Source organism: Serinus canaria, chromosome 20 (assembly GCF_022539315.1).
Source record: "Serinus canaria isolate serCan28SL12 chromosome 20, serCan2020, whole genome shotgun sequence".
NCBI classification, from domain to species: domain Eukaryota; kingdom Metazoa; phylum Chordata; class Aves; order Passeriformes; family Fringillidae; genus Serinus; species Serinus canaria.
Genome location: NC_066333.1, coordinates 716,400 through 744,365, shown reverse-complemented (window position 1 = coordinate 744,365; position 27,966 = coordinate 716,400). Strand labels below are relative to the sequence as shown.

At 50.5% G+C, this 27,966-nt stretch overlaps 2 protein-coding genes across 4 annotated transcripts; both read left to right on the top strand.

Moving 5' to 3' along the window:
- The first annotated feature begins 204 nt into the window (after positions 1-204).
- Positions 205-20,121, top strand: PIGU (phosphatidylinositol glycan anchor biosynthesis class U). 2 transcript variants are annotated; one of them, XM_030232279.2, is made up of 12 exons: positions 205-394; positions 2,032-2,096; positions 3,393-3,452; positions 4,960-5,022; positions 6,294-6,403; positions 8,049-8,149; positions 10,108-10,205; positions 12,240-12,394; positions 12,915-13,058; positions 13,846-13,970; positions 15,743-15,885; positions 18,612-20,121. In XM_030232279.2, exons 1-12 carry the CDS (start codon positions 265-267, stop codon positions 18,723-18,725), a joined length of 1,308 nt encoding a protein of 435 aa, XP_030088139.1. In that variant the 5' UTR covers positions 205-264; the 3' UTR covers positions 18,726-20,121. The 2 variants fall into 2 exon arrangements, with proteins under 2 accessions (XP_030088139.1, XP_030088140.1); XM_030232280.2 differs by lacking the exon at positions 2,032-2,096 and having other exon boundaries at positions 249-394.
- A 2,172-nt stretch (positions 20,122-22,293) lies between these two features.
- TLDC2 (TBC/LysM-associated domain containing 2) lies at positions 22,294-25,793 on the top strand. 2 transcript variants are annotated; one of them, XM_050982130.1, is made up of 6 exons: positions 22,294-22,357; positions 23,166-23,324; positions 23,690-23,842; positions 23,988-24,083; positions 24,660-24,733; positions 25,150-25,793. In XM_050982130.1, the coding sequence occupies exons 1-6, from the start codon at positions 22,325-22,327 to the stop codon at positions 25,280-25,282; spliced, it is 648 nt and encodes a 215-aa protein (XP_050838087.1). In that variant the 5' UTR covers positions 22,294-22,324; the 3' UTR covers positions 25,283-25,793. The 2 variants fall into 2 exon arrangements, with proteins under 2 accessions (XP_050838087.1, XP_018779328.2); XM_018923783.3 differs by having other exon boundaries at positions 25,147-25,793.
- Positions 25,794-27,966: the final 2,173 nt, after the last annotated feature.

The following is a 27,966-nucleotide window of genomic DNA, read 5'->3' as shown; positions in this document are numbered from 1 at the left end:
GTCCCTTGTGGCCATCTTGGGCAAGAGCGACCCGAACGGGACAGCTGGGGGGACGGGACAGGGACCCCCACCTGGCCGCTGCAAGCGCGCTCCTGCTAATTTAGTCCCCCAAGCGGCCGCCGTAGTTCCGAGTTGCGCTGGGAGGTGGAGGCGCGACGGCTGCTGGGATATGTAGTCTGCCCGGGCGGGCCGGTTCATTGGCGGCGTGCTCCCCGGCGCCGCCCGGGAACTACAGCCGGAGGCAGCGGCGGAGCGCGCGCCGAGATGGCGGCCCCCTTGGTGCTGGTGGTGCTGGCGGCCGTGACGGTGCGCGCCGCGCTCTACCGCTCCAGCCTCGCCGTCTTCATCGCCGAGCGGGTCGAGGTGGCATCCCCGCTAAACGCCTGGAAGCGAGGTGAGGCCCGGCGAGCCAGGGCCGGGGCGCTGCTGGCCGGGCCGAGCCCCGCGGGGGCGGCGCGGAGGAGTCAGGGCGGCGGGACCCCCGAGCCGGGCGGGCCGGGCCTGATCCCAGCGGGGCGGCGGGCTAGAAGCGGACCCGCGGTGAGGGCGCCCGGCTGCGCTCCGGGCAGGGCCGGGCCGTGCTCGCCCGGGCCCGAACCGGAGCTGCACGAAAGGGCCCTGAGCAGCTGTGCCCGGGAGGAGTCCGTGGGAGCCGGTGCGGCTGGAGGCAGAGGCCGGGGCTGGAGCCGGGGCGTCGCGGTTCACAGCTGGCCGGGACACCGGTGGTGTCACACATGTACACGAACGGGCGCGACCCGCCCAGCCCAGAGCGCGGGGCTCCATCGGCCTCGGCTCCGCTGTCCCTGCACGGGCACGGTGTCGCGGTGAGAGTGCCTTGCACGGGCCCCAGCTCACTTCCCTTGGTCAGCTGGTGTCTCCACACGTTACCAGCGATTCAGATTTTCTTCGGAAGGCTGAGTGAGGTCCTGGGTGAGCGGGGCTTTTCAGTGATGTTAAACTGTGTATCATAGGAGCCTTAGGAACCTTAATTTATTTTGAAGATGTCCCTTTGGTATCCAGTTATCATGCAGGTAAAATTATTTGCAGTTTTGCGGTGGAAAAGTGTGGCCAGAAGTCATAAAAGTCAAAAGTACAAGTGTATTTGATGACCTGAGGCCTCTGCTCCAAGGTATATAGCACTTCATGCTTCCTGTGCTACTGAGTCTTTCTAAATACCACCTTAGAGCATCAAGATAGTAAAAGGGAAAAGTGGGATATTATCTTGAAAGGTCTGGGCTGTCACCATACAGGAAGTTGATGGCATCCAGAATCTATTTCTAGTAGATTTCTATTTCTAACAGAAATATTTCTGTATCACTGAACTGAGCACCTCTTGTGTTTTCCTGCAGTATCCTGCCTGTTTCCCTCTGAACAAATGAGCCATTTTCCTTAGCTTCTTTCACTTCATACTACTCAGTCCCAGGGAACCTCTGTGCTCAGGAGGGTGGAGGTTCCATGGAAAAGCACACACATGCATTGCAGGGCAAGCTGTAACGCCATGAGCACAAAGGAGCTGAATTAAGGTCATAAAATGTCAGGAAGTTTCAACAAGAGATAAAGCTTTTAGCTTTGCCTGGCAATATGTGTTCATTTCTATTCTTCCCTTGTGATTTTGGACATTTGAGGCCTCTCTACATCTAATGAGGCAAAACAGTTCAAGTTCTATATTATGTTGTGGCTATCCTCTTGGAATTAAGTATTTCTCTAGCATAGATGCCACATGTCACTTAATAGTCACTCAAAAGGAGGAGATATCATGCATGTGATTTAAATAGAGTTAAGTGCAAAAGATTTCATCTAGAACATTTTTAGCCGAAACAAATAAATAGGTGATGAGTGCCCGCACAGGAACGTGCACGGAGCTGGGGTGAATCTGCTCAGACTGGCTGTTGGCTCTGGGAGGTATGGTTTCACCCATTCTATGGGTGATATTCTTAGAGTGTCAGTATTTTCGAATTGCAGTTTTACCCTCAGGGGATCTCTCAGTTCCCGCATTCTGGGGTTCTAATGCAGGTGTTTTGTCTGTTTCAGTGGTCGAAGGATTAGCTCTGCTGGATTTAGGGGTCTCGCCATACTCTGGAGCTATTTTTCATGAGGTTGGTTGGTTTGCATGCTGGGTTTTAAATGTGATATTTCAGCAGCAGGGGTCTTAGTTTGGCTGCTCAGGGCGTGGAGAAGGCTGGGGCCTGTTTTGTCCCAGAGACTGCAGAGAACCTGAAGTTGTATGGTTTGCCTGAGCAGTGGTTACACAGTGACCAGCATGAGGAAATTCAGATCATCCCAGTGAATTCCCTGTGCAGGAACAGGCAGTGTCATATTTGTTAGTGCATGAAGAAACTCTGAGACAGGGGAACTCTGTAATAGTCAAATACTCTGTTCACATCCAGCTGTTCCTGTCAGCACAAGCTGGAGCAGGGACAGTGTCACTGTTATTCTGATAGGATTTACAAGGTATCAGTACCTGGAGTCTCTGCATTTGCAGAAATTCTAATACTAGCACAAGCATGCAGTTTGTTTATTTATTTCTCATCTTGAAAACACCTTGTTCCTGCAAAAGCACTTAAGCACCTGTGGGGTTTTGTGCCCTTGAATGCCCTTACTGACATGAGGGTACACTCATACGTTGTGTTGCCTGGGGTGAAGCAGGGACTTGGTATCCTCTGAAAACTGGATTCTTTTCAAGAAATTCTATTTCTTTAGACAGAATTTCTACCAGACTGTGAAATAATCCCCCATGCTTATTTAGACTATCACATTATTTTTAAACTTTTTTAAAAGAATTTTTTTTTTCTCACAGGGAAGGCTGAATTTGCAGCATGTAAATATAGTCCTTTCAGACTAAGCTTTTGTGTGATGGGAATAGTTCAGAAACATACTTTTCCTCTTACCTTAAAAGGGAAAAACTCTTAAGAGTGAGAGAATGATAGGATTGTAACCCTACAACTTTATGTTTTTAACATGCTTTCTTCTTTTTGCATTATAAAAGACACATCTAAACAGCAGGGGATCCAGCTATATAGGAAATCTTTCAAAAGTATGTGCAGACAGTCTGAAAAATAAATTTTCTATTAAAAAATTACTGTCTAAAGCTGGTCTTTGTATGCTTTCTATTGTAAGTCTACTACTGTTGTAGTAGAATTGAAAAGTTGGGGTAGAATACAATTTTCAGAGTTGATGGTGTCTTTTATAAAGTGCATTGAGGACTTTGCAAGGAAAAAGACCAGTAAGTGTGCTTTGATTAATCACTTTGCTCTGAAATACCAGTGTTGGAGTATAGACCAAAGGAAATTACCTTTGGCAGTGTCCAGTAGAACTCTGGTAGTTTGTCTCATCAAATCACCAGTATTTTATCTGGACAGTATTTGATAGGGATTTCTCTTTTGCTCTTTCAGACCCCGCTGATAATCTATCTCTTTCACTTCCTAATTGAATATGCTGAACTGGTTTTCATGGTAAGTGCTCATGGAAAGCTTCTCCTGAAAGGTCCCATTCAGGGAAATGCTGAGTGTGGCTTTCTTTTTCAGTCTTTCAGCCTCCCTGTAGCTCAAATTCCTGCTGAGCTCAGTTAATTAGAAAGGCAGCTTTGCCTGCACAAACCCACATTCAGGCTTTCCCCTTCTTGTACATATTTGTGGGGGTCCCAGTTGTTGGTTTCTCTGGCTCTGGATTGAAGGCACTTGGGACAGTAGTTCATGTTCGCACTCAGGTGTTTATTATTTCTTATCAGTAAAACAGCCTCACTACTGGGAGTTCAGCAGCTTTTTATTAGAAGGCACAAAATGGCCAACAATCTCTTGATCCAAGGTCTTTTAAGACTAAACTATCAAATTAAGAGCTGACACTGGATTATTTTCCTTTTTAAGCCAATAATTGATCCCACAGAGCCTGTAATGCATGCAGACTTTTCTGCCTAATTACAAAATGCCTCTCAGACCCATGGAGAAGAAGGAAGAAGAAGCATGAAGAAGAAACCTGGGACAACACCCTGTGCCCTCCATCTTGCTTCCATCCACAACATACTAAAAATCCCAAAACCTCAATTTCTCACCAAGTGACACACCTACACTACTCTCTATCTGTTTCACACTTTTGTGGATTCCAGTCTGTCTTGAAGTCTGGGAAACTCTCCATGAATGAGGGTCAAAGTCAGTGCTCCCCTGGGGGCCAAGGCACCCCAGAGCAGACAGAGAAATATTCCCGCTGCTCTGGGTTTCCACACATATTCCTTCCTTTTTGTGAGTTCTTGCTTAGATAGGTATCCCCACACAGAAACAGGAAGGTGTCATTTTGTCTCAAATTTCAAAGGTTATCTCTTCCAGGTAATAAAATACTGTGTCCCCCCAGGCTTATGCCTATGCTGCTGTTTCTGTCTGCCAAACTCCAGACGTGCAAGGAGCACAAATGGCTTCATCCCCCAAATGTCTCTTGTAAATTGTTCTCAGAGTTCTTCTGCACAATTCAGAAGGACAGAGATGCTGTAGTTGGCTGCACACAGCACCCAGTGGAGCCTCTGTGCCGAGGTCCCTACCAGGCAGGGCTTGTGCAGAGCCAATGCCATGTGTCCTGTGCTGCTGCCTGGGCAGTCTGGGACAGCTCAAGGCACTGTTATGCTACCCTGGTGGCCAGGTGGGTAGGTTCAGCCAGCTGGGCACTGCCCTAGTGTTGCTGTGCTCTCACTACACCAGTGGTTCTCTCTTACTCTCATGTGCTGCTCTCCATGAACAATTTCTTTCCTCTCAATTTCCCATTCTCTTGTTTTGTGAATATAAATATTCTTTTACAGCTTGTGTCTTCAAGGTGAAATGGTGTGTGAGAATACTGTACAAATCAGCCTTTCAGGATTTTTAAACCCTGTGTTTTGTTCCCTTGAACTGAGTCAGCTCCTGTTAAATGCTCACCAGTATATTTTTCTCAATTTGTTTGTTTTGCTTACAATCAGTCTGTTCCTTGCTTTTTTAGATAACTGATGTGCTAACTGCTGTTGCCCTTTATTTGGCAATCCAGGACTTCAACAAAGTTGTGGTAAGCTGACTTCCCAGTGTTGCTGATCCTCTTTTCCCAGCAGATATAATTATCCTGGGCCAAAGAAAAGATGTGCCAGAGGATGTGGTGTCAAGTTCTTGTTGCAGTAAATCTGGTTATATTTTAATGATAAGCAAACAGGACTGAATGTGGCAGACAACTGAGGCATTTTAAATTCTGTTGTGGCACTATTACAGTGTAGCTACACACTGAGTGGTGATCACAGCAGTGTACAGTCTTCTCCAGCTTGGGTGTTCTACCTTGGAGAGGGTTTCTTTTACACAAGCATGAGGTAATACACAGACTAGAAATGTGTAAAGGAAGGAGTGAAAACTTCCAGCAGTTCTGAGGTGACATAGATCATTCTTGTGAGCATCTGACATCAAATACTGCTCGCTCCCTTCAGATTATAAAGATGTGTATTTGGAGGTGAGTGATTTCTCCCAGCTCTCAAAGAATATTTTGTGTACTCAGTGCTGTGCTCCTTACAGTTCCAGAGGGGTGGGGATTAGATATCAGCATCAGCAGGGGACTACATTTTCTACAGCATCTCTGTGGTCTCCCACCAGGCTATGACCTTGATCCCTGTCCTCTGACTTTGAGGTTAAGGAAATAACCCAGGATAGAACTGCAGGCATGTAAAAATTCCACATGTGAGTTACTTTGGTTATTGAGAATTTACTGCTAGCATCTCTGTCCTTCTGTCTCACCATAACATAATTCAGTCAGCTCACATTTCAGATTTCTCTCTTGTCTCCATAGAGAGCCTCCTAAAACAAAAGAGATTGAAGAGAGATTTGTCATAGAAGTATCCATCTTTAAAAGAACAAAGAGTGCATATGTATGGGGTTTGTGTTTTCAAGGGCTTGTTTGTTGAACAGTGAATTTATTAAGTTAGGTTTTCATTAGAGATGCAGAGAGTGTTAGGAAGATTGAGTATTGGACTCTAGTGTGGTGAATTCACTGGTAGCTGTGTCAGGACATAGACACAGGTAATTAAGGAAGTTTAAACAAATAGAAATTATCTACTTCCTCCTGACTCTCACTTCAATTTTTAAGTATTTGGGGAAAAACAGGAGTTTTTTTATTCTCTACCACTCCTCACATAAGTTCTAGCTCACACCAGTGGCTTGAATATGCTCCACAGTCATAGAAACCCCAGGTACCCCCATAGTAACCCCAGGCTGAGTAATATGAAATAGAATTACGCAAGTAGTGCACAATAATGGCTTTCCTCTTCTGACAGTCTTTGATTATTCTTCCTTGTTCAGTTCAAAAAGCAGAAGCTCCTAATAGAACTGGATAAATATGCACCAGATGTGGCTGAACTCATCCAGACACCCATGGAGATGCACTACATCCCCCTCAAGGTAGCACTATTGTAAGTATTGGTCCTGTAGGCTGCAGTGGGCTGCTCTGGTTCCTCTGCTCCCTTTGGGGTTTATTTGTCTCATTTGGGCCTTCAAAACTGGCAAAAATTGGATTTCTTTCCCGCAAAAATTCTGTATTTCTTATTGGCCCTGAATACTCAGTTTGACCATGAAAATCAGATGCATTTACATGTGCTTGTTGCCAACAACTAGATTCACTGAGGCCCTTTGAGATGGGCTCAGCAGCAAGGTCATTATCTGGGTAACAAGAATGTTGAGTCAGCACAGATCACATTCCCATTTATGTTGCCTGTATGATAATGTTATCAAAATTGATCCTATGCCTTCCAAATGATGTCTTTTCAGAAAAGTTAGGAGAATTTTCCCGCAGCTGGACAAAACATCTGAATATGTGCTGAATATCACAACTTGAATATCCCAAATTTCACACTTAAAATATCCCAAATTGCTTATAACAGTTAAAAGATGTTTTCATGTTGTCATTTTATTAATTTCATGTCTTGGTGTTCTTATATATACTAAACTTTTTTTTTTATTTCAGAAAGCTTCAACTAATATACAACCAAGGTGCCTACTGTTACAGATTTTTCAAAAATTGATATTTTGACACAAAGAAATTATCCAAATTGATCTGTATCAGAGAGAGTTCTCCATTAGATAAATTGCCATTTTTTCTTATTTTTATATGAATTTTTTAAATGGCACAGTCCCAATGGCCAGAAGGGTAAAGTGGGTAAATTGCAGACTGTTTTGTACATTGCCACAGCAAAACTGGCATTAAATTGTATCTATCCTTGCTGTAGGCTCCCTTCTGGAAACACTGAAAAAGACAGACTGGGATGTAGAGACATAGGAAAATATTAAGAGAGAATTAGGAAATCATCAGCCCTGTCTACTGACTCTGCTGAGTAATTTAGTTATTGGCAAGGCTGATTATTACATTGTCATACTTACTGTATTGGTAGTTCTCCAAACCTTTTTCTTTGCTCTGAACCTACTTAAATGAGATTATTGTAATTCTTATTTCCAAAAGGAGCTGGCATGCTTACTATTAAAGTGTGGCTGAATTCTGGAATGTAAAGTTAAGAGTTTTTCTGTAATTCCAGTTAAAATGTGTCAGTCTTGCATAGATGGCTGGTTTTGTGCTCAGATAGTGCCATGGTGAAGGTAAAGGCTTGCTCTGCCACAGCAGGAGGCTGGGTGATGGGAAACTGCTTATGTCTCAGATTTTTTTCCATCACGTTTTCTCCTTATTCCTCTTCTGAAGTAGTAGGTGTGAGTAGCAGAAAAAGTTTCCTTTGGACCAGATAATCCTAGATCTGACTGAATAAACACATAATGCTTCTGCAGAGCCAGAAACATTTTTGGTAGTCATTTTCTAGGCCAGAACTTGCATTTTGAACCTCTTCCCAATGTCTCATTTCTGTAGTGGGCTCCCTGTGGCCCCTGTGTCCAAGTCTGCAATCCAAAGGTATAGTTTTTGATTCAGATTGAAGAACCTGTTCAGCTGAATTAATTTGCTGATGAGAGGATCCCATCAAATGTAAATAAACAAAAAGAAAAGGCAAAGTGCATCCTTTTTTTTTTTTGAACATTTCTTTAATTAGATGTAACCTGAGCTTTGCTCTTTTTCAGCTACCTGTTAAACCCCTACACTGTGATGTCTTGTGTAGCAAAGTCCACCTGCGCCATCAACAACTCTGTCATTGCATTCTTCATTTTAGCTACAATAAAAGGTAATTTAGTGAAGAAAAAAGGTTCTTTATGACTTTTTAGAAAGATTAGAAATGTAGCAAAAAATAAATCCAGGGGGAGCTTTACAGATATGATTGCTACAAAGGTTTAGTGAAACATGGCACAAACAGGACTGAAAGAAGGTGAAAGTTCTACATGAATTTGTGACATCAAAATACTTTATAGTCAAGTGAAGACTTTCACCTCAGTGTACCCAAGAGTTTATGCTAAAAAATGACTCCTTTTCCTGTTTGGCTTCAAATAGTTTTCTGTTCAGGAAGAAACATGTCTGTGTGTTGCAGAACAGGAGAGCTCTGTTGCTCTTCTTTTGTACATGAATATGCACTTAAATGTCATACAAAATTTATTTTCAAAGCTTATCCTTGATCTTTTATTCAAAAGTAGGCATTTGCCTGCAGCTATTATTTGGCTTTCACTCACAGTTGTAAACATGGTTTGAAATGAACTAATTAACCTTTGGGGAAGCAGAAGCAGGAACCAAAGACCCAAAAACAGCCCAGTGGAGTAGATTATGTCAGAATCACTGTTTCATTCATTTTCTGCATAATGCCAGCTTTCTGATTTTTTTTTTTTACTCCTCAGTGCTAAAATCTTTTAGCCTATGTCATTTGTAATAGTCACCTAAGTTTTAAGGAGTTCTCTGCTGGATCAGAGGAAAGGTCAGTCTGATCTTTTGTCCCCAGCAGGGCCCAGACCAAGGCACTGCAAAAAAAAAAAAAAAAAAAAAAAAAAAAGAACAACCTGAATATCTAAAGACAGTTTTCCTATAATTATTGGCTAATTGAGTCAGTGAGTCAGGATGTGTTTTAATATAAAAGCATTTGCAATAGCAACCAAGTGGGGTCTGTTTAGTTAAACTGATTTTTAACTGAGGCCAAAACTTTGGTCATTGACCAAACTGTCTCGTGGTTTATCCCTGACTGGGAGTGTGGCATTCTGGAGTTTAAGTGAGCAAAGAGAATATCAGGTTATGACTGTGATTTCAGGGAATCACTTATTTAGATCTGCGCAGAACTGAACACTGGATAAAATACAGGATAGGGAGGTTTCTGTCAGGAGACTGTAGTTGAAGAGAGGAGAGGCTCATCAACAGGTAACCCTGTATTTTCCCTTTCAAAGGAGGAAGCAGAGAGGAGCTCTCTGAGTGTTTGCTGTCAGCAGAGTCACAGCTGGTTCAGTTCCCTGGGTCAGGGCTCTTGCTGTCTGAGCTCTGTTTTTACAGAGGACTTCCACTGAGTCTGTAGCTATAACCAGGCTACTGCACTGGGTGCTTTCATTTTTTATTGTTTAACCTGAGATCTTTCAGACATTATTTCTGTTATTGGCTGAGAATATTTCTATTATTAGTTGAGAAATGTGAGTGCTCAACACTGAGACACCTCAAATAAAACTGCCTCAATAAAGACATGTATTCTTACAAAATCACTTGGAAAAGTTGTGCCCATCCTTTATATGCCTCAGTTTTGGTATCAGTAAAGCAGAGCTAATGCAACTCCACTGCTTCAGTGCAGACTTTGCTTACTGTCTTGCACACAGCTTTGCTGAGGCTGCAACACGATCTGATGATGAGGTTATCCAGCAAGCCCAGGATGGCAGTTCTTACATACAGATATAACTTAAATGAATGCATTCCCATGCATTAACAGCAGCCAGTGTGGGCTTTATATAGGCAAATTATATGAATCTCTTTCTGTGTGTGAATGACAGGAGATACAAGCCAGCCAGTAGTTTGTTCTTATGGAATGAGTCATTCTCCCTTCAAAATGTCGTTAACAAGAGGACACCCTGCAGGATACATTTTGCTAAAAACTCCTTTAAGGGGTGTCCTGATACTTGTGAATCCCCTCCAGAGGGTTATGAGTTTCTTTCCATTTGGACTTCCTGTCTGTATGGCTGTTTATACTTAAAGGTCCTTATAAACTTTTTTTTTTCTTTGCAGGTAGTGCCTTCCTCAGTGCTGTGTTCCTGGCCTTAGCAACATACCAGTCACTCTACCCGCTCACTCTGTTTGCTCCAGCACTGCTTTACCTTCTACAGGTAGGTGATTTCTAACTCTTGGTACCTGTTGCCTTCTTGTAGCTGGGCAGGGACAGTCCTGGGAGGGGAGTCAGACAAGTGCAGAGTTTCAGAAAAAGTGACTCTCCTCAAGCCATGGCAAGTTTGAACCCTGAATGGGAAAGCTTGTGTTTGGAGAGAAGGGAGCAGGAGGTCTACAGAACTGGGTGGTGTTTAGCTGGCCCAAAATAAGTGCTGTTCTTTGTGTTGTGTGAGTAGCAATGAGGGGCTCAGACCCAGAGAAGTTCAGAAATACTGGTTTGGGGTCTAATGGCAAAAGGCATGTTCTGGTAAGAGGCTGGTTGTTCCTTCTCCCTCTCCATTAAGAAGACCCTGAATCCCACCAGGGCTACCCTTGCTGATTTTATTCTGCTTTGGCAGTAAGGTGAGGCTGTGATGCCAGCAGAGGTTCAGCTCGCTTCACAGATCACCTTGTGATAGTGTTTAGTATCTTAAATTCTTACAATTCTGAATGCTGCTTTTTTTGTTGCCTTAATGGGTGATGCTTTTCCCTTATCTTTACTTAATTAGCCTGCTCTCAAATCTCCGAGTTTCCAGACAGAAAGGGAGTCAGTTCTAATTAATTTTCTTGTTCTAACATGAATGTTTATTACATTTTTTCAGAAATTTTATTATTATTATTATTATTATTAGTCTTTACAGGAGAAGGACTGTGGAGTCAGTGTTGCTTTTTCAGTTTGATGAATTTTAGGAGAATGTATAGCTTGAATATTTTAGCCTTGTTTGTTCTCTTTTAACTTTAGTCAAAGTAAATTGGGAGTGAAGTGCAAGCATTGTACTGTGAATTCACAAACAATAATACAACACAAATACAATAAGTTCTTTGATAAGTGATTGCCTCATTTGCAACTTTTAAAGGCAGTCATGCCTGTGTGTGTCCTTTTATCTAAATTTGTAAATGAACTTTCCTGCTTTCTTTGTACAGAATTAAATCACTTTTCTCCTGCGCTTTTTAATCTGTCCTGCCAAAATTTCTGGTAATGTTGCTTACATTGTCCCAGCAAGTGACATTAAACCCACTACAACTAAGAAAACCCAGAGGCCACAGCAGCCAGGGCAGGTTCTCTGCACATCTCCTGTCACTGCAGACCCCAGGGCCAAATGGAAAAGCCACATTACTGACCTGGAGCTGCAGAGTGCTGAGCAATTCCCAAAGGTGTTGGCCCCTGTGTGTATTTGTGTGTACACTGGCAGTCAGGGGACCTGGTGGAGTGAGATATCCCTGTCATGTGATGAGGACATGTGGCAGTGGCAGAACTTTGTCTGAGGATGCCAGCTTTCAGAGGGGCTCCTTTGTACTCAGGTACTCGGTGGGTGTCCTCTTGCCCTGATTTCAGCAGAGCAGGAGTGCCAGGCCATGTGGTGGTACCACAGGGTGGGGGTTCTGGAGCAGGGCTTTTGGTTACCCCCTTTTTCTTCAGCAACATATTGAACAAGAGGTCATTGGAAGAATTCTAAGAGGGAGCCTGGGTAATTCACTGACTGAAGAGACAGACATAACTAAAGCACAATCAAATTTTTTGTCTCTGTGTTCACACGTAAGATTTTGGGATGGCTGTCAGAAACAGACATCAGTTCCTCAGGAGAGGAAGAAAAAATATCGAAGAAGGTACCATTCAGCCAGAACAGGTGATCAAGTGGGGTCATGCAGGAGAAGACAGGCACCAGTGCAGTATTGCAAACATCTGAGCTACCTGAGTGTAGCTGTGAGGAGGGTTGTAAATCTTACACCTGTGTGTGTGTTCCCACGAGGGACTCACTGCGAGCAGAAATGACCAGCTTTGCTACTGTATTTTCAAACACACCTCTGGGAGTTCATGCTATGAGTGTGACTTAGAGGGAAGAACAACAAGCAAATTGTGCTTGAAAGCTGCTCCTTCAAGTGCCATAGTGCTAATGTTTGATGCTTTCTTTCATCAATTTAAAATGATGTTCTGAACGCTCACGCTTTTTTGTGGCTCTCCCCCTGCTGAGGTGCTTCTGTTTCTCTTTCAGCGCCAGTTCATACCTATCAAACTGAAAAGCAAAAGTTTCTGGCTCTACACCATGCAGTATGCATCCCTATACCTGTGCAGCCTGGTGGTGATCATCTGCCTCTCCTTCTTCCTGCTCAACTCCTGGGATTTTATCCCATCTGTTTATGGGTTTATGTAAGTATAAGGATTCTTACTGATGGTTTTCTGTTTGGCTCCACCCTGCCCACACAGATTGTTTCTTGCCCATCACACACAGAAGTGTGCTTAACCCAGGAAGTGTGTGGTGATTTACTGGCAATGCAATAAAAAAAAAAAAGATGTGGAGGAAAGCAGCCATTAGCCATCTCCAGCTTCTGTTAAATAAATAATAGCAAAAATTAAAGACAGGAGCTGTTTTCCACTGAGTGATTGGAATTGGATTTGGTTGTTGAGGTACCATGGCTGTGAGATACTCCTCGCTGGATAAGTGTCTGCTTGAGAATGGTTTAAATCCTACTGTGACATCAGTAAAGATTCCTCAGCAGGATTTCAACCTGCTCTCCATGTTTTCATCCATTTGGTTTCTGTTTCATGGATTTACAATTTAGAACCTACATCCAGTAGAACGCAATGATTAATTAATTAATGCAGCAGAAGCAGGGCATGGAAGAACAGCCATTCAAAAATTTACCACGACTTTCTTTTCAAATTTCAGCCTTTCTGTTCCAGACCTGACACCCAATATTGGCCTTTTCTGGTACTTCTTTGCAGAGATGTTTGAACACTTCAGTCTTTTCTTTGTATGTGTGTTTCAAATCAATGTGTTCTTCTACACCATTCCCTTGGCAATAAAGTTAAAGTAAGTATGAATGTGTTTCTTTACCACTTTTTTTTTTTACTCTTAAGTTATCCAGTGGATGCTTCTAAGGCTGAAGTTGGATATCTTGACCTACAAGCCTGAAAAAGATTTTTAGCAGGGCTTATCCTCCTCATTTCCCATAGTTTCAGCTCTTCAGTTTCAGTTCCTCTCAAATAGAGTGACTTCGGCTCTGCAGTAGAGCTCTGTGTTGCAAGCATCAACAGAGGCAGCAGAAATGGAGGCTGTACAAGTGCCTGCATAATGCACTGCAGTCAGAAAGCAAGAACCGGCTGGAACTTTCAGCTCTTCATTGTCAGAAAAAAATGTGGAAACTTGAGGACTTTTCTATCTGACTTCATTGACTTCTTTTTGATAAAAACACCCATTAACACACCTAGATTCTCAGTGAGCTTGTCCTTTGGCTTGCACTGCATTGATCAGGTGTACCAGAGGGATAACTGTGGGCTTTGGTCTTCTCCAAATTACCATCAAAGGGCAGCTGCTAGTTGCTTCTATTGAATAAGGCAGAGCTGGGAAGCTCAGTGCAGGTGTAAATGTGCACTGTGGTTGCTGGGTGATGGCTGTGGCAGATGTGCCTCCCCTAACCCTGCTGCTCTGCAGGGCTGCTCCATCCACCCCACCCAGCATTCAGAGCCTAGTCTGGAGAGAATAGGGCTGCAGGATCCTCTTTGAGCTTGTCCTGCAGCACATCTGTGCCCTTGCTGATATTCATTTGCAGTTTCCAAAGGCCCTACTGCATCCTCTTAGCCTTTGTTTTCCTTTCCAGGGAACACCCTGTATTCTTCCTGTTTGTCCAGCTCGCCATCATTTCTATCTTCAAGTCCTATCCTACCATGGGAGACATTGCACTGTACATGGCCTTCCTTCCAGTCTGGAGCCACCTTTACAGATGTAAGTCCTTTGTGCTTGATTATTATTTATCTGGAATGTAAAAGGGCCTGCTAAATAATTAAATTAAATGGTCACCACTAAAACAGACCCAAGCTCATAGGCTCTCATGGCCTCCATGGGGTGTCTAGAAGAAGGCAGAATTTTGGAGGTTTTTTCCTCTGGTGATACAGTCCCTAGCATGTCTTTAGGACTTGGGTTGAAATTGGTCAAGGGGAGAATATTCATTTGTACTTTATCTTCCCCCGCTCTCCAGCTTGTTCTGAAGATTATCTTTTTTGTAAGAACTTTTGCAGTCCTGCATCCTCCAGATGCTTCATTCCCATTTAAGGCTCTGTAATTTGAACAGTGCTCCTGCATTTAAGCGAGTCCCCCAGCCTTAAATTGCTGAATCTTGCGGTTGTGCTTTGTTTTGTATCTGCTTGCTTAGAGTGAAAGTAAGTGAGTTACTCCAAGCAGTTGTCTGGACTTTATTAAATGCTTCAAAGAGACCCTCTTTAGCTCCTGAAATCACAGAGAGCTTCCTGTGGATTCTCAGGCTCAGTCTATAGAACCTGCTTCCATGGGAGATTTGGAAGTGTTGTGTTTTTCCAGTGTTTCTTGCTTAAACCAACTGCTTTGACCAACCCTGCCAGGTTGTCCAGTCCTTTCACTGCAGCCTTCTCCAAGCCAGGCCAAGTATGTTCATGGACAGCTCACCTGCCTGTTGTAGCAGACATAATCAGGAGACCTGGAGACCATCTGCTCTGTGGGTTTCAGATTCGGGAGAGCTGAGCTCACAGCAGCTGTGATGAAACAGGGCAGGAATCCCCAGGCTGGCCCTGAGCACATCACAGCTGTAGCAGATGATGAGCTTCTGAAAGGCCTTGCTCAGCATTGTTCAGTTCTACATTCCAAACATTCAGAAGAGAGGGACAATCATCTGTCAAAGGCTCCCACCCTGCAGTGTGTGAATAGACCTTCTGAACAAGAATTTTAAAATAGGTGGGAAGAGGTTTGGATGCAACAATGCTCTCAAAACATCATCGGCCCTCAGCTGCAGGCTGGCGGGCATGGGCTGAGCTGCAGCCAAGCACAGCAGCACAAGTGTCAGGATGGGTAACAGCACTGCTACCAAAGGACAGGCATTAGCACTTCACAGAAATCAAAATCTCTGCCTGGCCTGGTAGTTCCCAGCTCTTTTAGACAAAGTTGTGCTTGGTTTTTGTCCACCTGACACTCAGGCAGACTGCTGGATTCTTGCACCTCCCCGTGTCGTGTGTCTGTCAGTGCATTTGGCCTGTGTGAGTTTTTTCTTTTTATGGTGCTTTCATTTCCTTGCCACCTCCCAAGAAAGTATCTTGTCCTATAAACCACAGATTTATTTTTTCCTTTGTCATTAGCTTGATGAGGCAAGGGATGAAACTGCCCTGTTTTCCAAATTGGGGTGCTGCTGGCAAGGCCCCTTGGCAGGCTGCTGATTACTGTAGTGTAGATACCAAAAAGCCAAGGTCATCCAAAAAAGAGTGTTTAGAAGCAGGGTCTAGAAGGAAAGAGCTACAAATGGGGATTTCACACTGCAACAAAGGCAGAAGTACTTATTTTGAAGGGAAACATAGTGGATTTCTTATAACCACTATCCAAGAAGTTACTAAAGCAACCTGTGGAAAGTTATTGGAGGAAAGTATGTCTTGGCAAGTTCCTCTCATCCCCTGCACACCCTAAATACCATTGCTGGTTGTGTGACCATGACTGCTCAGTAATACATTATTTTAACAGCTGGTTTTCTTTTACAGTCCTCCGGAACATCTTCATCCTGTCATGTGTGCTCATTTTCTGCTCCTTCCTGTTCCCTGTTCTGTGGCATCTATGGATTTATGCAGGAAGTGCCAACTCCAATTTTTATTATGCCATCACGTTGACTTTCAACATAGGGCAGGTCAGTAGAGTGAGGCAAATGAAGCTGCACTGTGGGCAGGCTGCTGGATGGGGTGGCCTTTCAACAGCAGTGAATCCTGCAGGATGGGGCTAGCTCTCTGCATCCTGTGTGGTCCTGCATAGCAGCTTCCTGGCTCTCCTTCTGGATTCTGCCTGTTCCCCAACCCCTGGCACACTACTGGGAAAGAGTTCTTGTGGTGTGAGCGGTGGTTTAACAATCCAAACCAGCTGACTGCAGGTTCTGTGCTCTGCTGCTGATGGCCAAGGAAAAGCATCCCAGTATGGCAGGATCAAGCACAAGTGAATGGAGAAGGAGAGCTAAGAGGGGAAATGGAAGAACCTCAGGGCAGTAGCAGTGGGGCCAGGAAACAGGCAAATGAGACCTGCCCATGCTCAAGGACATGGCACCAGTTTTTCTGAGACGTGGCAACACGTGCAGGGTCCCAGTGATGCCAGGACTTGCCCTCCCTGCCTTTCCTGAGGCCATTCTGGATACATGACTTCCATTGGCCTTAGGAAAAGCAGAACTTAGCACCCTTGAAGGGTGGAACTCTGTACAGAGGTGCTACAACCTTTTTTAAGTCCTTTCTCTTCTCTGTGCTGCTTGTCATGTACCTGAGCCCTGGGGCAGTTTGACATGTGGGTGAGCAGAACGTTCATTTCATGTTGAAGTTGCCTTTAGTTTGAATGTGCCTCAGCCATTTATGCTTGTCTGCTTCTCCTAAAGCCAGGGGAACGCTTTGGCCAGGGGCAAAAAATCACCTACTCTTACCCTTGATTAATAGGGAAAACACTTGGTACACCCAAAAGAGACTGCACAGGTTGAGAGGGAGAGTAGAGATTCTGCTAAGAGGGGCTGATAGGAAACTGGGAGTAGTTCATTACAGGTCCTGCTAAGGAATGAAAGGAATAGTAAAACTTTATAGCAAGTGTTGATATTCTAAGAGGGTTTTATTTCCTACCTGAGAAAGCCATAGCAGGTTCTGCAAGGTCTTGTGCTCTGTGTAAATGCAGACAGCAAGTCTCTTGTCTTATTTCCTTGTGTGAAAGACCTAGCCCTCTTCCCCACCTCAGCTCTTTCTTTTCCCATTTAGATATCTGCACAGAAGCTTAGGTAAAGGTAAAACCACCTGCACTGAGAGAGGCTGTCAGCAGTGCAGCAAAGCAAGCAGATCATGGCTGTTTGGGCTGACCCTCTCTCTGAGTCTATTCTCCTTCACACTTTCTCACCTGACCTCAGCAGTCTGCAGCCCTGTTTCTCTTTCCCCTGCTCTGCACCTGCTCCTCCATCCCCTCCTCTCCTGTCATTGAGCCTCTGCAGCAGCTGCTGTGATCTTCTGTGCTGTGTTGCACAGTAACCCAGGCAGGCTCTGACTGTACCTCCCTCTGTGCCGTTAGCACTGCTGTGTACTTCAAGTGACATAGTGCCAAAGGGATGCTTTAAGTGGCATCTGCACTAGGACATGAGGACAATAACTACCAGCTCGGGCTGGCACTGAAAAGGTTTTCCACTCTAGTTACCTGCTTCTGTTTCCAGATGGAGGAGGGCAACAGTCCTGTGGGAAGGTCACACTGCAAGAGGCTAAGTGACAAATGGTGCTACTGAGCCAGCAGGTCCCTGCCACAGCCCAGTCTGTCCCAGCAGTGGCAGCTTCCCAAGGCTGCAGCTTTAGAGAATCCACTGTCACCCATTCCTGCCATCTCAAGGCCCCCAGGTGTGGGAACAGTCCCACCATGTGCCTCAGTACAGCCAAAGGTGTCCTGGCCTAGGGCTGGAAAGGCCCAGGGCTGGAAAGGCCCTGGGGATGCTGCTCAACAGCAGCTGAACATGAGCCAGGTGTGCCCAGGTGGGCAAGAGGCCAGTGACACCTGACCTGTACCAGCCATGGGGTGGCAGCAGGACCAGGGCACTGACTGTCACCTCTGCTGGGCACTGGTGAGGCACCTTAAGTGTTGTGTCCAGTTCTGGGCATCTCTGTTCAGGAAGGACATTACAGGGCTGGAACATGTCCAGAGAAGGGAACTGAGCCCCAGGAGCGGTGAGAGAGCTGGGGGGGCTCAGCCTGGAGAAAAGGAGGCTCAGGGGGGACCTTCTCACTCTGCAACTCCGACAGGAGGGTCCAGCTGGGGGATCAGACTCTGCTCCCAGGGAACAGGGACAGGATGAGAGGAAACAGCCTCAAGCTGTGCCAGGGGAGGTTCAGGTTGGACATTAGGAGGAATTTCTTCACAGAAAATATGGTCAGGCATTGGAAGGGGCTGCCCAGGGAGGTGGTGGAGTCCCACCCCTGGAGGTGTCCAGGCAATGCCTGGATGTGGCACTCAGTGCTCTGGGATGGGTGACACGGTGAGGGATCAGTCAAAGGTTGGACTTGGTGATTTTAGAGGTCTTTTCCAGCTAAAATGACCCTGTGATTCTGGGACTGCACTTGGATAGAAGGAGTCCTGTGGGTGCAGCTGAGATGCCTGTGCAGCTGTGGCACAGCTGGACCTGCCACTGTCATACATTTTGGCCAGTTTATGGAGCTACTGTCTGTGAGTCTGCCTTGGCTTAACATGGCAAGGGGATGGACAAGGTGTTCCCAAGGTCACAGTGACTCCTCCCGCAGCATGTGCTGAACGGCCCAGGAGCTGCTTAACCCCTGCCAGGGTCTGTCACCAACACATGTCCCTCTTTATTCCTTGCTCTGAAGCATCACTGATGTGTGTGAACATCTCACTCCACAGATCCTGCTCATTTCGGATTATTTCTATGCCTTCCTCCGGCGGGAGTACTACCTCACCCACGGGCTCCACCTGACGAGGCAGGACGGGACAGAGGCCATGCTGGTTTTGAAATAAGGACTGTACCACCATTTCCTGGGACATGGGCCACTCCGAGGAACATGCAAAGCTTGGGCTACATGGGGTGGGTGGGGAAGGTTCCCTGAAGGAGGTCTGGCTTTGGAAACGATACCTACTGAAAGAAAGGGCTGAGGTTCTGGGAATAACCCCCTGAGCTGCAGGCTCAGCACAGACTGTCAGAGCTGCAGTGCCTCCCCCCTCAGCTGTGCTTCTCACTTCGACCTCAGCCATCAGCTCTGGGCAGTCCAGCAAGAGCAGGAGTGTCTGAGCTAAACCAAGGACTGCAGCTCAGACCATGAACTGTTTTCCACCACTGCTTCTTGGAGATGTTCACTTCTCTGGGGATCTTCCCCTTCACTGCTTTGATCAGTAACACTCCTGCTTGGCAAGAGGCAGTCTCTGGGTACCTGGTGCCCCAATGCTGGCTGCAGATTCCATTTCTTGGTGGTTCTGCTGTTGAGGGATCTGGAAGAATCCCATGTGCTCAGTCACAGTGGGTGCTGTGAAAGGGTTGGGTAACCAAGGACGATGACCTTGGACAGCAGCTGGAGCTGCTGCCACACCTGGTAACCTCAGCACTCAAACACAAGTAGGAACCAGAACTGGGATGGGATCAGGAGCAAGGTGGGTACCAGGTAACTGCTCTATCCTATTGGAGCAACACAGCTGTGCCAGGAGCTGCACAGAGGCTTTGCAGGTCTCAGAGGGAATACTTCTGAGGAGATGGACTCCCACTGCTCCCAGTTTCTGTTGGGTGACAAAGCCTGGCAGTGCTGGGCTCACACTGTGCTGCTGTGATCACTTGGGGCAGCAGCTGGGACCAGGAGGTGTCACAATCTCCCTGTAAGGCACCAGACCAAATCCAGGAGGAGTCTCAGCCACTGCTGTTATGGAGTTGTTCCACAGCTGCTTATCACTACTGGATGTGCACTTGTCTGTGTCACCCCTGTGCCAGTCAGTGCTGGGCTCAAGGCTGTGCACGGGGGCTCCCTTCAGTCAGATCCCCTGGTCTCCCCCACTCTTCTCTGTACTCAGACCTGCACACCCTGGAGCTGCTGCTGCTGTCCCTTGAATGTGACTCGGGTGAAGCCACCAGCTCTGCTGGCTGTGGGTGGCTCTGGGATGCAGTGACCAGAGTGTGACAGCTGCCTCCGGCATCGCCCCTGCTCCCGCGGGACAGCCGCAGGGTTGGGAATGTGACACGGAGACCAAACCGCACCTGGTACCGAGCAGGTGATAGATGGATGTGCCCAGGCAGGTGTGTAAAGAGATCTTTCTTTCCGGACAATTCAAACTTTTGCCTTACTGCACTTCTGTCAGCGCTTTGCGGGTGGAGCCGCGCCCGGCCTGGGGCGGGCCCGGCGGGAGCGAAATAAACTGTGCGAGTTTTGGACACCTCGTGTACTCCGCCTGTGGGGCTGGAGGGTGAGGGTGGTGTGGGAGCCACTGAGAGTCACAGGGAGGAGGTGGGAGGGGATCTGAAGGCAAACACGGGTTGGGGGGAAACAAGTGACAAAAAAGAAAGCGGGTTTGTGGGGCGGGCTGGAGCAGCCCGCCTGTGGGGCAGGTGAGGCGGCTGCAGGCAACGCCCTGTCCTGTGCAGAGCTGCCTTTGGTGGTAGGGCTGGGCCCGTCTGCGTGTCCTGGAGGAGCAAGTCCGAAATTTGGACTCGAGCAGTCCTGAGGAAGGTGGTGGGGTCAGCACTGGGGCAGGGGAGGAGCGAGGGCAGAGACAGCAGGGGCCAGGGCCCGGGGAGGGACAAGGAGCAGGGTCAAGGATAGGGAAGAGGAAAGGGCAGAGGTAGGGGCAAGGGCAGGGGGAATGAAGGGGTAAAGAGCATCAAGGACAGGGACGGAATCAGGGTCAGGGGCGTGGAAGTGTGGGGCCAGGAGCAGAGATGGGGCAGGGACTGAAGCACTGGCAGGGGTAGGGGCCGGGACAGGGATTGCCTGCTAAGGCAACGCAGGCAGGGACTGAGAGCCCTGTCCTGGCTCCTGACCAGGGTCCCAGAGGACGTTTTTGGGACCACCAGAACTGCCTGGTCACCACCAAGTGTTGCCAGTGACCAAATGCCAGGCACCAGGAACCCCCAGACTCCCACTGCTATCTAAGGCTGGTGGGGACAACACAGCAGACACCCACCAGGGCTGCAGTGGGCCTGCTGAGGAGATGAGGAACAACCCAAAAATGCCTGCAGTAGGCTCAGGGCTAGGCATCAAGGCCATCGTGCCACCAAGCAAGGCACACAGGAAGTCCTGAATTGGCATAAATGGAGGCTCACAGCCAGGCTGACTGGTTTGGGGGTGTCATCAGTGAGAAGGGGCGCTGCACCACCTCCCTGGTCTGCAGGGGCTTCTCCAGAGGCCCCTGAGGCTGGCAGGTCCCTCAGCCAGCAGCTCCCTCCCTCAGCTGGCAGTCCCAAGCTGGCTCCCTCAGAGTGAGGGTCATTTGCCTCCAGGGCCTCCTGTACTGTGTTTGTCTGCCCAGGTTTTGGTAGTGGAGTGGCTTCTGTGAGAAGCTGCCAGAAACTTCTGCTGTGTCTGGCAGAGCCAACTCCAGATGGCTCCAGGATGGGGCCACTGCTGGCCAAGGCCCAGCCCAGCACAGATGGTGGTAATCAGGGATTTAAGCAGAAGAAAAAAGTTACTGCACAGATGTAATTGCACTCAGAGAAGAGCAGAGTGAAAATACGTTGAGAGGATGAGCTGGAGCTGCTTCAGGAGCTGGAGCTGAGATTCCCTTGGGGTTCTATGGGGAAGCCCATGGGGAGGCAGCTGTGCCCCTGCGGCCCGTGGAGGGTCTGGGGGTGCAGAGATCCACATGCAGCCCCTGGAGGAGCCCATGCCAGAGCAGGAGAAGGACTCCAACTCCTTTCCCTGGGCAACAGCAGAAACAACAGGCGATGAACTCATCATAACCCCTATTCCACACCTCCCTGCACTGCAGAATGGTGGAGGCAGAGCTGGGAAGGAGGGAGGTGTGGGGAAGGTGTTTCTAAGGTCTTGTTTTACTTCTCATTATCCTGCTCGGATTTTGTTAGTAATAAATTCAATTACTATCTCTAATTCAAGTATGTTTTGCCCTGAAAGTATTTGATGAGGGATCGCATCCAGTCCTTAACTCGTGAACCTTTTGCTGTATTTTCTCAGCCCTGCCCAGCTGTGGAGGGCAGTAAGAGAGGCTTTGGCGGGTGCCTGGTGTCCAGGCATGGTCACCCCACCACACAGGTGCTGACGGTTGCCACCACCATTGCAACATTTGTGTTGCAAAGAGCAACTCTGCACGGGCTGCCAAAACAAGGGCAGCCCCTGGCCTGGGGGCTCTCTGCTTGGTTCCGGGTGACAGCCGGGGTGCAAAAGAGGTGGCAGCCACCGGCCAGCACGCACCTGTCTGCAGGGCGATGCCTGCCCTTTCACTCCAGCAGCATGCAGGGCAGACACGATCTGGACCCCAGGAGCCGGGACAGAGCGCTGGCACCGGCACGAGCCCTGTCAGGCACCGTGGCCAGGGAGGGGCCGGCGCGGCTGAGCATTAACCCCGGGGCGGTGGCCAGGGCTCCCCGGCGGCTCAGTCCCGGCACCCCAGAAGCACCTGCAATGAGGGGGCTCCGATGCGGCTACCGGCTCCTGGTAGGTCCTTCGTGGGAGGGACCCACACGGCAGCGAGGAAGGAGCTCTGGGGCAGCGCTGGGAGGCACCCACCAGGCTGGACACGGGGCTGGACAGACAGAGGGGGGCTGCTCTAGGGAGCGGGAGCGGCTGGGCAGGTGCGGGGGGTCATGGGCACAGAGGGACCTGCCCCTGCAGCCCGCTGCCTCCCGAGGATCCAGGCAGGCCGGGGGCAGAGCTTCTGCGCCCCGGGGCCGCACTCGCTCTTCCCTCTTGCCCCCTCAGGGTGGTGGGCAGGGAATTGCTGCCCACCCGCCCTTGGGCAGGGGCTGCACCCACCATCAGCCATCCTGAACACGTGGCTGGCTGAGACACTTGTCACTAGCGGCCACCAGGACCGCGGCACATCCCCGACCCTTTCCACGCTGCGAGGTCAACCTGGACGTGAGCAAAGAGGGAGAAGGCAAGGCTTCACCCCTTCTACGGGGCTGCAGCTGTAGAAGCTTTACCTGCCTTCACTTCCTTCTCCTCCTCCACCCCTTCCTCCCCCTTGGGTGGCCATAAACCCTTGAAGTTTCGTGTGCCGCGGTGGCTCGGCCTGGCGGGTGCCACGGCACGGCACGGCACGGCACGGCACGGCACGGCACGGCATGGCGCCTGGGCTGTGGGGAGCAGAGGGCTGCCGGGAGCTGGGTTGCAGGCTCAGGCTGGCGCCCATTCCCCTTCTCCCAGCCCCTGGACAGAGGTCGGGAGGCACCCCACGCTGGGCGGGTTTGGGAGCTGCTGCTCTCTCAGGCCCGCGGGGATGCTCATCTCCTGCTGCCCCCAGCCCGACCAGGATGAGGAGTTGCCCATGGGGTTCGAGGACCCAGCTGGAGAGGGACAGCGGGGCTGGGAGGGAGCCCCGGCAGCGGCCGAGGAGGAGGAGCCGTGCAGGCTGGTGCTGAGCACACCCAGCAGCATCCTGCGGGACAGGGAGATCGAGGAGGTGAGGCACCCCCGCCTGCACAGGCACCCCACCCTGCTCGTCTGCCCCGTACCCTTGAGCACTATCCTTCCAGGAATTGTCCACTGTGAGGCAAGATGGGTGACATTCCCCTGTGCCTGGGGACGGTCACCTCAGTCACCTCTTGGGGGAAGGATGCTTGGGGAGCCATCTCAGAAGGGTTTGCAGGGTGAGGACCCTTTAGGAATGTGTTGAAGGGGAGGGTGTTTGGAAGCATCTCTAGGAAGGATGCTCAGGTGATGTGTGGTCCTCTTCTCGGGAGGGCTCTCGATGAGATCTCAGGTTTGTGCTGGGGCAAGGGGAGGATGCTCAGCCGGTCGGCACCGACTGAGGCCACTGTGCCCCAGCTGGGCCCCCACCTGCCCCCGCGGCTGACGCAGCAGCCATGGCACCTGCTCTACTCGACCGGGCGGGACGGCTTCAGCCTGCGAACGCTGTACCGGAGCGGGGCCCGGCCGGACTCCCCGGCCCTGCTGCTCATCAGGGACACGGAGGCGCAGGTACGGCCGTGCCCTCCCAGCCCGGCTGCCCCGTGTCACACGGGCTCGGGCACCTCCTCGCTCCCTTGGCAGGACGGGGACGCGTCCCGGCGCTGGGAGCCCCTCTGAACGCCACCCTGCGAGTCTCCCCCTTCTGATTCCCCAGGCTTTCGGTGCCTTCTCCGCCACCGCCATTCGCCCCAGCAGCGGCTTCTACGGCACGGGGGAGACCTTCCTCTTCTCCTTCTGCCCCGAGCTGAAGGTGCGGCTGCAGGCTGCCCGCCGAGGGGCACCCCGGGGCGGGGCTGGCCATGTCCCGAGTGCCGGGCCATGCCTGGGGGTCCCCGCGATGCTGGGGCGATCTGGGGTTGACGGGGCTGCTCTTGGCCGGACGTGGGGACAGCAGCCGGGGGACCCTGCAGGCAGCAGCCCCCGGGTTTGTCCAGGGCGGGGGGGGGAGAAGGCGAATCCCAGGCAGTGTGCGGGGAGGGAAGCTCAGGGAAGGGGACCCTGCCCAGCTGGGTGTCACCGGGTTCCCTCCACATGGCAGGGCGGCCGCAGCCCAGCTCTGGGCTGGCAGAGTATGGAGGCAGCCATGTCGGGCACGGCTGTGCGTGTGACCGGGCGTAAGTGGTGGCAGCTGTGCCCTGGCAGGGCTCACAGGGCTGTTGGCAGGGATGGATCCGAACCACAGGCTCGGCCAGGAGACGTGGAACACGGAGGTGCCCGAGCAGAGCCAGCTTGGCTCAGCAGCCTCTGGCTGGTCCTCGCAGGACAGGGACAGGAATGCCGACACTGCCCAAGCCCACGGTCCCCTCTGTGTGCTGTCCCCGTGCAGGTGTTCAGGTGGACGGGCAGGAACGACTTCTTTGTGAAAGGGGATGTGAATCTGCTGATGGTCGGTGGGGCCAGGTAGGAACTGCACCGGCAACTTCAGCGGCTCAGAGGGCCCCCGGCCCCGATGGCCATCAGAGCCACGACAGGAACCCAGGCTGACCTTGGAGCTGGGTCCAAGCACGTGGTGATGGTTTGAACCCCAAAACACTGGCACCGGTTGTTCAGCAGCACTGGGCCTTTCATTCCCTAACCCTACTGCCTGCTGGAAGGGCTGCCGGTTCCCAGCCTGCTCCCTGCCCGCTCCCTGCCCCTTCCCTGCCTGCAGGCACGGTGGCAGACCTGGGCCAGCTGCTTGTCCCGTCTCATGTCCGTTTTGGGGAACAGAGAGTGAGGACCGGAGGTTGCTGGCCGCCCGGGAAGTGGCGTGGGAGGTCCCCAGCCATGGAGGAGGCAGGTCGCAGCTGACCGTGCTCTTGGCACATTCGCAGCAGAAGGTTTGGGCTGTGGCTGGACGGTGACCTGCACCACGGGGGCAGCCAGCCCTGCGAGACTTTGGACAACGAGACCCTATCACACCGGGAGGAGTTCTGCATCCAGGATCTGGAAATGTGGGGTCTGGCCTGACCCCGACAAAGACATCCAAGTAAAAGGTGCAGGAGAGGAGATTCTTTGGACTGATGTCTCGAGCACAGCTGCTCCCTGACAGCACCCGCAGAGCCTGTGGGATGCTACCAGCCTCAACCCCTCCTCCTTTCACCTGTTCCCAATAATACCCCGATTTCACGGGGAAAGAACAGCCGATGGGGGCAGCGGGATTGGGAAAAACAGCAGCCGGGTCTCAGGCCTGCAGCGTCGCTGCCATGTGGCTGGGGAGCCCAGTGTGTGCATGGGCCCACAATGGCATAGCACAACTAACCCTAACCCTAACCCCAAGCCCAACCCCAAACCACCTGGCTGGGATGAGCCAGAGCTGCCCCAGGAGGAGGGCACTTGGCACAGCCGGGCACAGCAGGGCCCCACAGGGAAAAGGAAGCTGCAAGAGCAGTGACACTTTAGGACTGAGCAAGCCCAGGCAGCCTCTGCCCCCAGGGCTGGCTGTGGCAGTACTGGAGACAGCACAGTCACCATTCCTCAATAAACTTCTCCTGGCCTCATCCTTGCCCCTTGAGTGGCTCTGTGAAAGTGTGCAGGACCCGTGGTGGGGAGTAGGCCAGCAGCTGTGACAGCCATGTCTTGTCCCAACCTGGGCTGTGTGGCCACAGCAGGAGTGGGGGGTCAGCCTGGGGCACTGCTTCAGAGACCCAATCCCCTCTGTGGCACAGTCACACCCTCTGTCTGTCACCTGGTGGGATTCAGGGCTTCCCCCTCAGGAGGAGACAACGAGAGCCCTTCCCAGCCAGAGCTCCACACAACCTGTTGCTTCTTGCCTGGCTGACAGTGTTTAGCCTCACTCCTGGAGGCTGAGCCGGCTCTCCTCCTCCTCATCCACCAGCCCTGTCCAAGCAGCAGAACCAGCCCTACAGAGGGATTCCAGCCAAAGGTGGCTCATGGGGCTCCACTGGATGGTTTGACCACGTTTGATGTATTTATCATGGGAGCACAGCTGGACATCCAGCTGAAGTATCACCCCACAACCTCACCTGATGTCAGCTCCTGTCCCTAAATCTGCAATTTTGTGAGGCCTGCATCCCATGGAGCCCCAGCTTTACACCCACCTACCCTCCCAGCCCTTGAGTACCTTGTGCTGAACCTCACCAGACATTTCCCTGCTGATTCCATCTCCCATGGCCAACCTGTGCCATCTCTCCAGCAGCTGGCATTTACTCCTTGCAGCACACATCCACACAGGCTGGGAGATTCACAAAGAAATAGGTGAAAATGGATTTAAGAGGGCAGACAGGATGGTACAGGGCTCTGGCAGACACTACACTGACCAGCCCTATTTTCAACACAACCGCCTCATATCCTTTTTCTCTCCTCCCTTTCATATTTCCCTCCTCCACCTGCAGAGTGCCACTGATCCCCTCCCACTGTCCCAGACCCCCAGTGACACGTGCCTGGAGGTCCCTGCAGCCCTTCAGGGTACCCAACTCAGGGCACCCAGCCCCTGTGCCCTGGTGCCACACAATGCTACCTGCTGAAAGTGGCTGCACAACACCAACCCCCTGGGATCACCCTTGTGTCCACCAGGACCTTTTCCTAGTCCCAGCACTGCCTCACCCCTCACTGACACAGAGCCCCTGACTCCAGGCCCATTTCACACTTCTGCCAGTAGCACTGGGGTAAGATCTCAGGCTGCGGGAGGCTGGAGGCACCTCTGGAGGTCACCTTGCCCAGCTCCTGCTCCATCAGAGCCACCCAGAGCCAGCTGCCCAGGATGTGTCCAGGTGGCTTTTGAGTCTCTCCAGGGATGGAGACTCCCCCACCTCCCCGGGCACCTGCAGCAGTGCTCAGCCACCCTCCCAGTGCAGAAGTGCCTCCTGAGCTCAGAGGGGCCCTCCTGTGTGTCACTCTGTGCCCGAGGCCCCTTGGAGTGTCCCTGGCCCTGTCCCCTCTGCAGCCCTTCCTCCAGGTTTTTATCCCCATGGATGAGATGCCCTGAGCCTGCTCTGCTCCAGGCTGGGCAGTCCCAGCTCTCTCAGCCTCTCCTCATGGCAGAGACACTGCAGTCCCTCCATCACCTTCGTGGCCCTGTGCTGGACTCTGTCCAGTCTGTGCCTGTGTCCTGTACTGGGCAGTCCAGCTCTGGGCCCAGGACCCCAGGGCTGGCCTCACTGGTGTGGAGCAGAGGGAAAGGGTTCTGTACCTGCTGACAACACCAGGACACCGCTGGAACACTTGCCTGAAAGAGGAGTTGTTGCACATTTTTTGGCTCCTGGTGAACTCCTGGATCCTTTCCTCTACACTTCCTCATGGGTGGGTGTCCTCAACATATCCTGATGCAGGAAATTACCCTTCCCACATGCAGGCATTGCACCTCCTCTTTGTGACCTTCAGGAGGTTCCTGTCAGACCCCTTCTGCAGGCTTCTCTGGATCCCAGCACATCCCTCTGGAGTGCCAGCCTCGTCTCCCCATCTGCAAATATGCTGAGGGTGGACCCTGTCCACCAGTAATGGGCCTCTGGAACTGGAGCCAGAACCACCCCTAGCACAAGACTTGTGCCACTGATAACCCACACTCTGAACCCAGCCCTGCAGCTAGGCTCTGGTCCAGCCCTGCTCACCCAAACCCTGCTCACTGAGGCTGACACCACCACTGCTGTCCCCTCAGCCCCCAGCACAGTCACCCCAGCACAGAAGGTGACCAG